The following is a 14278-nucleotide window of genomic DNA, read 5'->3' as shown; positions in this document are numbered from 1 at the left end:
TCATGACTAAAAAGTTACGTAATGTTTTCTTACAGTCAAAAACGTAGAAGGTTCTACTCAAAGAAAGAATCACACTTAAAGTATATTTTTGTGATTGCAGTGAAAGATCACTCATGACTAAAAAGTTACGTAATGTTTTCTTACAGTCAAAAATGTAGAAGGTTCTACTCAAAGAAAGAATCACACTTAAAGTATATTTTTGTGATTGCAGTGAAAGATCACTCATGACTAAAAAGTTACGTAATGTTTTCTTACAGTCAAAAACGTAGAAGGTTCTACTCAAAGAAAGAATCACACTTAAAGTATATTTTTGTGATTGCAGTGAAAGATCACTCATGACTAAAAAGTTACGTAATGTTTTCTTACAGTCAAAAACGTAGAAGGTTCTACTCAAAGAAAGAATCACACGTAAAGTATATTTTTGTGATTGCAGTGAAAGATCACTCATGACTAAAAAGTTACGTAATGTTTTCTTACAGTCAAAAACGTAGAAGGTTCTACTCAAAGAAAGAATCACACTTAAAGTATATTTTTGTGATTGCAGTGAAAGATCACTCATGACTAAAAAGTTACGTAATGTTTTCTTACAGTCAAAAACGTAGAAGGTTCTACTCAAAGAAAGAATCACACTTAAAGTATATTTTTGTGATTGCAGTGAAAGATCACTCATGACTAAAAAGTTACGTAATGTTTTCTTACAGTCAAAAACGTAGAAGGTTCTACTCAAAGAAAGAATCACACTTAAAGTATATTTTTGTGATTGCAGTGAAAGATCACTCATGACTAAAAAGTTACGTAATGTTTTCTTACAGTCAAAAACGTAGAAGGTTCTACTCAAAGAAAGAATCACACTTAAAGTATATTTTTGTGATTGCAGTGAAAGATCACTCATGACTAAAAAGTTACGTAATGTTTTCTTACAGTCAAAAATGTAGAAGGTTCTACTCAAAGAAAGAATCACACTTAAAGTATATTTTTGTGATTGCAGTGAAAGATCACTCATGACTAAAAAGTTACGTAATGTTTTCTTACAGTCAAAAACGTAGAAGGTTCTACTCAAAGAAAGAATCACACTTAAAGTATATTTTTGTGATTGCAGTGAAAGATCACTCATGACTAAAAAGTTACGTAATGTTTTCTTACAGTCAAAAACGTAGAAGGTTCTACTCAAAGAAAGAATCACACTTAAAGTATATTTTTGTGATTGCAGTGAAAGATCACTCATGACTAAAAAGTTACGTAATGTTTTCTTACAGTCAAAAACGTAGAAGGTTCTACTCAAAGAAAGAATCACACTTAAAGTATATTTTTGTGATTGCAGTGAAAGATCACTCATGACTAAAAAGTTACGTAATGTTTACTTACAGTCGAAACCTAAGTAGAAAAATAGGTACCAGGTCACCTGAACTAGAAATAACCTAATGTTTACTTAAAATCAGAATAAGTCCTGCATAAGTCCTGCTACTGTGACGGAAGTGGAACCGGCGTAATGATACAGGCTGGTGTTATCAGCAGGAGCTGAGTCTATAAGAGGCTACATAGCCTGAATCTACAAGCTGGCTAACTAGCCGGAGCTAATACCAGACATAAACAGTAACTAACTACCCAGTCTGGACCGAGACAAGCACAACACAGGGTAGACCCCTGTGCAAGAAGGAAGTGGACGGAAACAACAGTCCGAAAGGTCTGTGAACAATGTGCGCTGGTAAGGGGGACAAAACCTGAACCAGTACCATCGAGACGAATAGCAGGCTGAAATAGCCATTGCGAGCAGGCTGAAATAGCCATTGCGAGCAGGCTGAAATAGCCATTGCGAATAGGAGCAAATAGCAGGCTAACTAGCCATTGCTAAAAGGACAAGGCTACTCACATGATCAGACAGGTATATGATAACCTTGGACATGCCGGAAGTAAGAGGATGTTGGTATACCTGAGAACTAACAACATTCTCATACCTAAAGCCAAACAAAGAGCGATAACAGTCCGAAAGGCCTGTGAACAATGTGCGCTGGTAAAGGTGCGCTGGTAAAGGGACAAAACCTGAACCAGTGCCACACTCTTAGACGGGGGGGGGGGCTGTCCCCCGGAGTCAGCGGACGACGCAGCGAATGGCAAGAAGGAATATACTGACTCAGGTCAGAAATCGGAAATGGAGGAAGACCGGGATAGGTCAAGCTCCAGAGCATCCTCAAGGTCCTCATCTAGACCTCCCAGACCTCCCAGACCTCCCAGACCTCCCAGACCTCCCAGACCTCCTAGACCTCCTAGACCGGACAGAGAGACATCGGCCTGGACCCAGGTTACAGGGCGACGAGAGCCCTGAATGGACCTGAAAGAGAGAAAAGAAATGAGTCCTCTGTGGACTGTATCTGTGATGTCCTGCGAGGCCTACGGACAGGGTCACACGACCAGGCCAACCACACTTCAATAGAGGACTGCTGCTACAAAGTGACAAATCAACCTACCTCAAACTATGGGAGAGATCCAAGAGGTCAGAGGGGGTGACCCCAAGATGACCAAGATGACCAAGATGACCAAGATGACGAAGACGACAACAACCTGGGTGCATCGGCCGGGAACAACAGATGCAAGTCTTCCCGCCGGATACCAAGCAACAACGTGACCCCTATCCTGTCGAGCCGTCCAGCCAGGGAACAACAGATGCAAGTCTTCCCGCCGGCTACCAGGGTAACAAGGTACCAAGATGGCAGAGGGGGTGTGGAGAGTCACAGCCACGTGACCCCACAATCGCCATCTCGTCCCCCAGTACAGACGCTATTAAGACAATGGAAAATGACCGACCAGGATGACAGAGGGGGTGTAAAGTGTCACAGCCAACTAAGTGACACTGGGTAGTATGACATCCTGATCTTATATATGATTATGGGGAATGTCTGTAGATTCTTCCTGGACAATGGAATAGAAACACGTTATGTGTAAACACAGGTTAAGTGCCACAAGTCAACGAGTGACACTTTGTATAATATTCTTATGTTTATTATATATGATTGGAGCTATGTATATGACCTGTATACTCTTTATACACTTATAAAACTATGTTACAGTTAATGTGCAGTCGGAGTGAAGAGCAGGCCTGAGCTGAGAGCAAGTCGGCACAGTTTAACCCTGTCCTGTCTGCATAGAATAAAACCAGTATGTGCATATGTATGTGTACACTGTATACTATATATATATGTGCTGTATTATACATGTGTGTGTATCTGTATATATCTGTAGTATGTGTTGGGCTATGTACTATATAGCCAGCAGTCTCCCTCGTCTGCATCCCCTTGAGTTGGGGCGAGTGAGAACGAAGGGGGGCCCCTTCGGAATGCCATCTCTGAGCAGGGTGCTTTCCACAGCAGCTTGTCACACCCTGCGTAGAGTAGACAAGGATAGGTACAAGTATGTGCATATATATGTGTACACTGTATGCTATATATATATGTACTGTATTATACATGTATGTGTATCTGTGTATATCTGTAGTGTTGGGCTATGTACTATGTACTCATGCTGGAGGTGTGAGTTGCTTTCACTTCAATACTGCTTGGTCTGTACAGATGCATCTGTCTCCCTCCCTCCATGAGCCTGCAGTAGGGAGTTGACCATAACTATGCGACCTTGCCAGACAGGGCCTCTTCCCGGAGCTCTCCGGCCGGCAGACGCATTAAACTGGTTAACCCTTTGTGGGGTCTGAATAAGATGAGAAGTGGAGGGACTTTCTCATACTTGAAGGAACTATGTAACTGGAAGTAACGCAAGTAAGGGAAAAGGGAGGGACACTTGCTGTGCACGTAAAGTGGAACGATTGGATGAGTATATACTGCGTATGGTGCGTTGACTGGCTAGTAAAATTGCATCACTGTATCTGAACCAATGACAAAGAGATCTGGGGCCCTTTATAAAGGCCAACTGGCCAGATCACAGTCAGATTTTGAAGTTTTTACCAGTGTGTGACTTGGAAGACAAGATGCAGGCACAAGCCGAGATTAAGAGATGACATGTTTTGTTTTATATAATCTTTTAAACTGTAATGGATATTTCCAATATAGTCTTTTTCTGTAACTTCATTGAAATAAAAATGACTTTTTATAATCCATTGAGTTCTTGGACTGATCCCTGCCAGCAATGCCAGCAAATACCAGCCGCGCCCTGATTTCCTCTGAAGGTGACTATTTGTACTGGCAACATACTACAGATTGAATCACTTGACTGGTTAATGCTTTTCAGCTAAGAGATATAAATATATATATGTATATGATATGTACTGATAAGAAATACTATGCATGGAGATGGGTGTTGTTTGCGGGTTCCGGTGTCTCTGTGTCCAGACTGACTCTGTCTTATGTGGGATCTCGACCGTCTGAATCACTGCAGGGTCAGACGGTCGGTTCCGTTGACGGAGGAGGAGGAGGAGGACAGGAGGGGCCGGGGAGTGCAAACAATGATTACGTGTTAGTACAGTGGTAATACTTATTAAACGATGAAGTAATATCATCAAGCTTTCAAATGAGCAGCATTACAGACCATTCCTCACAAATGAGGACGGTGATGGTGGATGATATAATAGTTCTCCTAGACAAAACATTCGGTTTATTTCAAACAAGAAGAGATTAACAACTCTTCATGATTACATTTCATATCAACTGGATATCACAAGACCAGTGACTTGAAGTAATCTAGACAGAAATAGTAAATTGACTCGAGAACTTGGCGAGTTTAGCACCTCGCCGGGGGATATCGAGCGGCCGCGGGTTTATATCTCGAGTAGGTGATTGAGATATATAGAGGCGACCTGTAGCTTAACAGCGATATATCGACTATACTCGATGTATCGTGGCTTGTTCTACATGAGATGTAGTAAATTACTATATCGTGAACATCGAGTATACAGTATGTTGTCACGTCAGTTAGCTGCCGCGGCTGAGATGAGACATGCTTTAGCGCAGCGCTTTCCTCTCATTTCATTATAGATACAGACCTGCGTGGACCTTCAACGACGAGCAATTGTCATTTCATTAGACACAGACCAGCTCAGACCTTCAATGACATGCAATTGAATTGAATTGACGCTAAGCTAACACTAAACTAACGAACGTTCTAACGTGACTCCGTGACACCAGTTCCATTAGTGAGGAAAGGGGGGGGGGGGTATATTGACGAGGCTTGACAACAGAGGTTCAAAGATAACTTCACATTTATTGGCAATTTGTTTCTTTATATCGCTTTATGCAGCTTCCTCCAGGTTACAACTGTGTTGACAAGACAGAGTCCATTCTCTTCGGTTCAAATAACAAACTCAGCAAGACCGACGGCTTCTCAGTTACAGTGGGTGACAATATTGTCACGAGGAAAGAAGATATTACCTACCTGGCTTCCATCCTAGAGGCAAATCTTTCCTGTGACAAAATGGCATCCAATGTAATAAAAAAAGTCAACCAACGAACTCGATTCTTGTACCGGATCTCCTCACTGGTAAACAAGAATACCCTGAAGACTCTGGCAGGAGCACTCATTCAAGGGTACTACGACTATGCTTGCACCTCATGGTACCAAAGCACCTCAAAGGCGCTAAAAACAAAATTACAAACATCTCAAAACAAACTGGTCAGACTACTGCTTGACCTTACTCCTAGAACCCACCTCACCCCTGCCCACTTTGACAACTTAGGATGGCTTAGAGTTGACGACAGAGTACAGCAACTTGCAATGGGCCTGGTCTACAAGATACACTACACGACCAAGGTACCCATGTACATGTCAAAATACTTCCCAAAGGTCAGTGAATACCACGATCACAACACCAGAGGGAGCTCCACAAATCATGTTAAACCCAGATTCGGCTCAAACAAGGGACTAAACACGTTTCGCAATTATGCCACATCAATGTGGAACGCCCTACCCAAAGCTGTAAAGGAATGTGAATCACTACCCACTTTCAAAAACACTCTCAAAAAACACCTACGGGAGACTGCAATTCGAAACTGGCCCCTGTAAATGTCCTAACACAACCCCCTCCAATGTACAGTAAATTACCAAGTATGGTCTTATCAATATTCCAATGTACAGTTTTGTTTGTACAGTGTCCCCCACCCACCCCTCCTACCCAACCTCCCCCCCCACTTCTACCCAACCCCCCCCCCCCCCCCCCCCCACCCACCCAACCACCTCCAATGTACAGCCCCCCCCCCCACCTACCCAATCCAATGTACAGTTTCTACGTCAAATGTATATACTTTTTTTTTCTGGACTCTCTTTGTATCACAAACAGTACTGTATTTACAAATCTGGTATGTCATAAATATATAGATGTAGCAGTACTGTCTATCTGTATGTCATGTATGTCATATATGTTACGATGAATTGAAAATGGGGGATCCTGATGTAAACAAGACGAAAGTCTTTCTCTGGTCTGCATCCCCTTAACAATTGTATGTATTGAGCTGTACTGTACTGTACCCATTCTGCAATCTGTTAATAAAGTTTTACAATAGCCATCCTGGTGTGACATCATCAACTACGGCAACTTAGGACGCTCAAACCTAATACATCTCTCTCTCTCTCTTCTCTCTCTCTCTCTCTCTCTCTCTCTCTCTCTCTCTCTCTCTCTACGTTCAATGATTTAAAGTGGCCAAACGTTACAATATAAATACTAACTGGATAGTTGATGATAAACATTTCATTTAATTTTCTGAAATATTATAAAATCATTAAGTCTGCTATAAGCCATTATCCCTTTGTGTGTGATTATTATTGTATCACAGTAGTGTGTATATATAAAGTGTGTGTGTGTTTTTAGCTAAAGTGGATAGAAAACACAGTACTGTGCAAAAGTCTTAGGCACCCAATAGTTTTTATATAAATTGGCTTACAGTAGATTCTTTTATTTTTAATAAAAAAAAAAAAGGTATTAGTGTGTCAGTAGACTACTCTTTTTGGATACATTTTTAGAAACGTTTAATTAAATTATTTTTGAAAGCATCTTCATGGTTTAATGGAAACATATGTTGCAGGGAGTATTATAATCATCATATTGGCATGATTGTATGCATCAATGTATCGTGATATAGCCAAAAAATATCACGATATCCTTTAGAGGCCATATCGCCCAGCCCTACGTCAGGCTTAGAGATCATTCTTCTGAGAAACATGACACCTACTTCGCAGTTCCACAGGGGAGCTGCCTTGGTCCATTATTATTCTCACTATACATGCTGCCACTTGGAGACATCATTAGAAAACACAATGTATGTTTCCATAGTTACGCAGATGACACACAATTGTACATCTCCACTGAACCAAATGATCACACAGCTATAAACTCCATTTCCGCCTGTCTCTTAGCAATAAACAAATGGACGACGAACAACTTCCTAAAATTAAATGAGGACAAAACCTGAAATCCTACTAGTCAGTCCTATAACAAAAAGATAAATATTACAGAGCAATATGGGGCAACTTACTCCTTGGATCAAACCCGAAATTACAAGTCTTGGTGTTATAATAGACTCAGACCTAAGCTTTAAATCACACATCCACAAGGTGACAAAAACATAATTTTCCCACCTTAGAAACATAGTTAACCCTTTAATCGCCTAGGACGACTTAACACGTCATTCTCCGCCATGCGTAATCTGGCAATGACGTCGTACAGCGTCTTTGAGATCAATATTTCAAAAATCTGTCATGGCAATCATATTTCACCCACGGAGACTTGAGATCTCCTGTAGATCTCCTCTCAACTCTCCAACGGTTCAAGACCGCCATCTGGTGGCCGATCGGCGAATCGCCAAAACCGGAAGTGACGGGCCGGAAGTGGTGCTCGCCCATATTTCGTCCGGGCACTCGCTATCGTTAGTGGGACTCCATCTTGATACACTGGACATCGATCGGTTGCAAATAACTCGATAAACAACATGATTTGGACGCATATAGTATTATACAACCTGGAAATGGATCGCATTATATCAACATCCCATAATAGCGATATTTCTGCTCCACGCTGATCACACAACGGTCAGAGGAGGCCGCGGTGAGTTTCAGCGTGTTTGATTATTATTAACCGTATAATCTGCTCTGATATATATATTGCCCATACTACATGAATCATTTAACGTTGGCCACAGACTTATAAACCCCCCTCCGGTCACCAGCAGATGATGAGGCATGATGTGTAGGACCTTGTACAATTGACATTTTTAATCTGACATCAATCGGTATCAAACTACATTTGATGATCTAATATATGTATTTGTGGCTATAACTCACGTTCTATGGAATGCTGCAGAAAACGATAAAAACATATTTATACTTTAGACCATATTTTAGTATGAATGTGTGAATGAAAAAGTAGAACGTTGCTACATCCTAAAACGATAGATACTTGATGTTGAATGGGCCATAGTAATGTCAATTTAGCAATACAATTTAAAAAGTTATAGCCCTGCAAAGAAGGGGAACATCTCCATAGACAAATAGAGCTGGCAGAGGACGGTATAAGATCAGAATAATCCCTGGCAGATAAAGGGTTAAGGTACGGCTGTTTATAAATCAAAAAGACACTGAAAAACCGATCAAGCCGACTTGACTACTGTAATGCACTCCTGACTCCTCACTGGCCTCCCAAAGAAAAAACACAGAACGACTCCAACTCATTCAAAACTCGGCAGCTACGCTACTAACTAGCACCACGGGGAGATACCACATCAGTCCAGTATTAGCTAACCTACACTGGCTTCCGGTAACATTTAGAATCGATTTCAAGGTCCTCCTCCTTATATACAAACTACAAAGCACTAAATGGAACAGGACCAAGCTACATTGCAAATTCTCTAGTCAACTATGTGCTTTCTAGAACATTGCGATCATCTACTACTGGTCTATTGAAGGTTCCAAACCACAGCCTAAAGAGAATCGGAAATGCAGCCTTTGCAAACTATCCACCATATGGAACACACTACCTATGGATATTAGGGAAGCTAGATCTCTTAATATTTTCAAAAATAAGCTAAAAACATACCTATTTACTGAAGGATATCACTGGTTTTCATATGGTTATAACATGCATGTATGCAATGTAAATATCGACATAGACTGGAGTTTAAATGTGTTAAACTCTAATGACAGACAGGTCGCTGTAGCAGGGCCTGTGCAGGGAGCAAGAGTGGTTGCTATAGGGACGATATAGGAGCTCATCTCAGGAACAACATTCCATTAACACTATGCCGTCCGAGAACGAGTATATACGTGTTTCGAAAAAGAGCGTTGTGGACCAGAGCCACGAGTATATACGTGACGAGTTGTTATTGTTTTATTCCATATTTATAACGCTTCTTAGGTACCCAATCCACTACCAGCATCTTTTCACATATTTGATTTTCGAAACATGCAGTACCGGCCATACCCGCTTAGGGGCGCCATCGCTCCACTGCAGTATCATTGTGAATAAAAAAAAAAGTACAGTTCTGTGGGCGGATCATAGTTCCTTGATCCCAGCCGAACATCCTCCATCTTGGATCAGCTTGGCGAGCGGTTTTTTCAGCGTGGAATAATGGGATTTATGATTAGCCAATGTGCATATCGATCTACCAGAACGATGACTGGTGAGGAAATGCTGCCGGCGATCACATGGCCTGACGGTAGGATAATATTACCCCAAATTACAGCTGGATTGGACATTGTTTTATAACGTAACGTGATCGGTCAATGAAAATGCTATATTGAACGCACACTCTATTGCGGATCAATAATAGTAATCGGCGTTCCCCGCCGCCCCCATTTCATCCATAGATGCTCTGTAATAGTCAGGATGCTACGCAGTTTGTTTTATTTCATTCGTATATATACAGCAGAAATGGCGTTTGATATAACGGCGCCAACGTTTAGCCTATTATCTAGCTTCCTGCAGAAAAGCCTAGATGAAACGTGCGTTATACCTTATATTCACGACGCTATAAAATGACAACCAACCGATGGATTTTTATTTTCTTTAAGCCATTGTGAAGGCACGGTTTATGCACTCAAGTGACAATGAGAATGGACAGATAGCAATACTATAAATGATATATAAAGCTCTTAGAAAGTACATCGGTTTGTTTACTTTCTGCTGTCCTCTGAGGCCTAAATCGCCGGGCCGCGCCGGTCGTCATAGTGTTAAGAGATAGCCGGACCGTAGCAGGATCTGACGAGCGGCTGCCGTCGCTTAGTAACGAGATTCAAGAGAGAGAGAGAGAGAGAGAGAGAGAGAGAGAGAGAGAGAGAGAGAGAGAGAGAGAGAGAGAGAGAGAGAGAGAGAGAGATGAGATTTTAAGCTGTGAGTCTTCCGGTAACAGACCAGATGAGTTTTAACAGCGAAACGAACCACACGAGAGCTGAGCTCCAGCCCTATGAGCCAAGGGCTGGAGGGGGAGGGGGATAAGACCACGCGGTAGATAGCTACAGGCTAACAGACAGGCCGCAGACTATAATCTACTATTGCACTATTTTACTATTTTACTCTTTTTATTATTGTCTATTTTTTTAAGTGAATCAAACTATAAACAAGGTGGCCTGTTGGGATGTTAGATCCTAAAAAAAAAAAACTGTGATTTTATTTGTCTGCACTTTATGTGCTCATTTATGCCTGTCTTTTTTCTGTTGTGAAGCACTTTGAGCTGCAGTTTTTGTATGAAAGGTGCAATACAAATAAAGTGTATTATTATTATTATTATTATTATTATTATTATTATTATTATTATTATTATTATTATTATTATTATTATCAGCACCAAGCATTGATGCATTCAAATAAAGCACCCTTTATTTGTATAAATAAATGGTTACAACTAGGGATGTCCGATATTACCGGCCTACCGATATTATCTGCCGATATTGGCATTAAAATGTAATATCGGAAATGATCGGTATCGGTTTTCAATTTTTTTTTTTTTTTAATTAACATTTATTTAACCTTTATTTACCCAGGCAAGCGAGTAAGAACAAATTCTTATTTTTATTTATTGTGAAAAGTATGCTAAATGTTGTGTTTTTGGGGGGGGAAACCCTGCATACCGTAATTCCTCTAATATTGGACGGGTCTTGTATTTACCTCAGCTGCAAAGAGCACCAGGCCTTTATTAGAGAGAGGCTTATATAAGAGGCAGGCCTTAATTTCACAAACTGGCCAATTGTAATTGTGATTGATTGATTGATTGATTTTATTTAGACATAAACATATACAGATCACATGAGTATTTACTTTGTCAGGGTGAAACTGTGGTGGATTAACGTAATTCAGACACTGAAGTTGGAACTCTCTATAGGTTGCGGGGTCCGGGGACGATTTAGCGTGTGGTACCTTCTCGACTCTACCTCAGTCAAATCGAGTTGCATTGATAACATGCAGGAGCTTTAGCTAACGCTATCATAGCCATCATGATCTGTAATGTCAACTGGACAATGCCAGCCCCGCCTGCCAACGCCATATAGATAGCGAACGTTAACCAACGTCTGCAAACGAAGCCAACGTCATCAGCCGACACCACAGATCTGGCTATGACAACGTTAGCTAACGCTAATGCTAACGCGAGGGAAATGTTAATGTAGTCAGAGAGAGGCAGCACTTAATTTGCATTAGCAAGAGTTTATCTCATTCTATATCACGACACACAAAAAAAATAAACCTTGTATTGGAAGCCGGCCTGTATTTGTCTGCATGTATGAAACCCCCGGCCATTATAAGAGGCCCGTCCTCTATTTGAGTACCCTCCACTATTAGAGGATTTATGGTATATCGGTATCGGTTGATATCGGTATCGGAAATTAAGAGTTGGACAATATCGGTATATCGGATATCGGTAAAAAATATATCGAACATCCCTAGTTACAACTATGATGGGAGTGTTCCTGAATTAAGAACTGTGTTGTGACAGAGTCCATCAGACTGAGAACCAAGGGATGCAGCAGAGATAAAGAGAGAGAGATGCAGAATCCAGCTGAGAGAAGAAGCAATAAAGAGGGGAGAGGAGGAAGAGAGAGGAGGAGGAGAGGGATGGTGGTTTACTGGAGTAGAACTTGGGAGCAGGAAAGTCTGGACTGGATCTGGAGAGCCACTGGATAATGGAGTTCTTCTGATCACCTGGAAGAGACACACATGCCGATTTATTTTGCACATAATCTCACACATCCAAAATGTATTTAGTTTGACAGTAAATTAGGTAATATGGCCACCAGTGATGTCATTGTGGACATTGAACCCTTGTATTGTGTTAATTACAGCTCTGTGCAATTATGTACATTTTCTCGGGTTTACCCCCTGACCGTTGAATGCCCATCACGAGTATTCTCGTTTTTTTTTTATTTATTTTTTTATTAGCGTTCTGAAATCATATTGCATCAAGCGAGCCTACCGTTGGAGATCCAGGCACCGCCGGCGCTCAGATGTGAAAAAAGCGCCCCCTATCGTCTCCCAGATGGTAAATCACCCTTTTGGATTGGACTCAATGAAAGTGAATGGGAGATTTCTGACTCCACATTTTACTTCTCACTGATGTAACCGGGGTCTACCAGAGTTCATTCTGGAGCCTTGGTGCCGCGGCGAATATGTGTTTTACTGTATACACGATGGATCAATCAAATTAGCGATTTTTTCGAATGGCGATCGAAAATTGGAATAAACCATTTGGATATCATCTGACCTCAGGTAAGGAATCTATGTTATCAGTCTTAGGATAATCAGACTCGTTTCCACGGATATATAAGCGTTTCCCCTATATGTGATATAGCTGTTTTGACTGTAAAAGCCATCAGGAAATAATAGCAGCGATTATCAGCGCACGGCTACTAAACTCACTTTCTAAATGAAAAAGATTTTGTAGTTTTTCTGGCAGTGTATTATTTCTTGCCCTAAACATAATTAACATTGTTTGAAACTTAACCATGTCTTCAAGTTTAATTATTCTAGATTTAATAAATAATGTATTTGTGTGTTCTCGATAACTCACTTTATGTGTGATTCTTACAGCCCTCTTCTGTAGTATATATAATGATTTTATATTGGTCCCATAAGTATTCCCCCATACTTCAACACAATAACTGATATAAGGTGAGATGAGTGAACAGTAGAGTGTTCTCATTGCCTCATACTCTAACACATCCTTTACTTTATTCATAACAAAAATACTCTTGGACATCTTTTTTTTAACGTGTTCTATGTGCGATTTCCATGTTAATTTATCATCCATAATCACACCAAGAAAACGAAATTCATTAACCTTGTCTTACCTCATAATTTAATTGATATAGATACACATAGACAGACAGACTAAGATAGATAGATACCATTGCAGGGCTGGAGTTGGCAGGTACTGGAGGTGGTAGGTTTAGTTTCTCTACAGAGACCTACAGAGTTGTCAGGAGTGTTGCAGAGAACCTGCCTCTCCTGAGTCCCGTTACCACAGGTCACTGAGCACTACACACACACACACACACACACACACACACACACACACACACACACACACACACACACACACACACACACACACACACACACACACACACACACACACACACACACACACACACACACACACACACACACACACAAAGCAACTTGTGATGTCAAATGCCAAAAATTTCATTGGGTTGAATGAATAGGTAGAATATAATGGTACCACATACTGATCTCTTTAAAAGTTATTCATTAGTAAATCAGTTTTAGAAACATTTAAATTTAAATTGGGGTTTAAATGAATGAATTGCATTTATATAGCGCTTTATTCTAGACAGACTCAAAGCTCGTTTTACAATGTAAAAATTGGAAATTGCTTTCTTCACCACCACTGTGTAGCACCCAACCTTGGGCTACGCAGGCTCAATGGCTACCATACACTGGCACCAGGCACACATCACTTTGCAATTGCATGTTCTTGGTATCAGGGAATGTATTCCCAGTGTCAGAAATATTGCTACCAATGGCGGTGAAGGAGGCAATTTCCCTAACCCTACGTTGTGAAGCGCCTTGAGTCTAAGAAAAGCGCTATATAAATGTAATGAATTATTATTATTAAGGAAAAAAAAATAGTTTTTCCATCTTTGACGGTGAATAACATCATGCTGACAATGACCAAAAGCAGAAAGATGCCACTGAGCTCATTCAGCACCTTCTTGATATCAAAAAGCTAAGCAAATGAATAAAGGGCAGATCATTTACAGGTGTTTTTGTAGATACAGTACTGAAATATTAATATAGAATATAGAATATCCTCCCTATACAATGGCTTTATATGGTCGAGTC

General features: G+C 40.7%; 1 protein-coding gene across 1 annotated transcript in view; it reads right to left on the bottom strand.

Moving 5' to 3' along the window:
• Window positions 1-14278, bottom strand: part of LOC311233490 (A disintegrin and metalloproteinase with thrombospondin motifs 2-like) — a 414816-nt gene that overhangs the window by 55641 nt on the left and 344897 nt on the right. The window contains exons 22-23 of the mRNA XM_084320457.1: window positions 13321-13450; window positions 12044-12118 (exon numbers count right to left, since the gene is read on the bottom strand). Coding sequence (XP_084176583.1) covers window positions 12044-12118; window positions 13321-13450 — 205 coding nt within the window. The remainder of the gene's footprint in view (window positions 1-12043; window positions 12119-13320; window positions 13451-14278) is intronic.

The sequence above is a fragment of the Notolepis coatsorum genome (genome assembly GCF_963971535.1).
Source record: "Notolepis coatsorum genome assembly, chromosome: 8".
Lineage (NCBI taxonomy): Eukaryota > Metazoa > Chordata > Actinopteri > Aulopiformes > Paralepididae > Notolepis > Notolepis coatsorum.
This window is presented reverse-complemented; position numbering and strand designations above follow the sequence as displayed.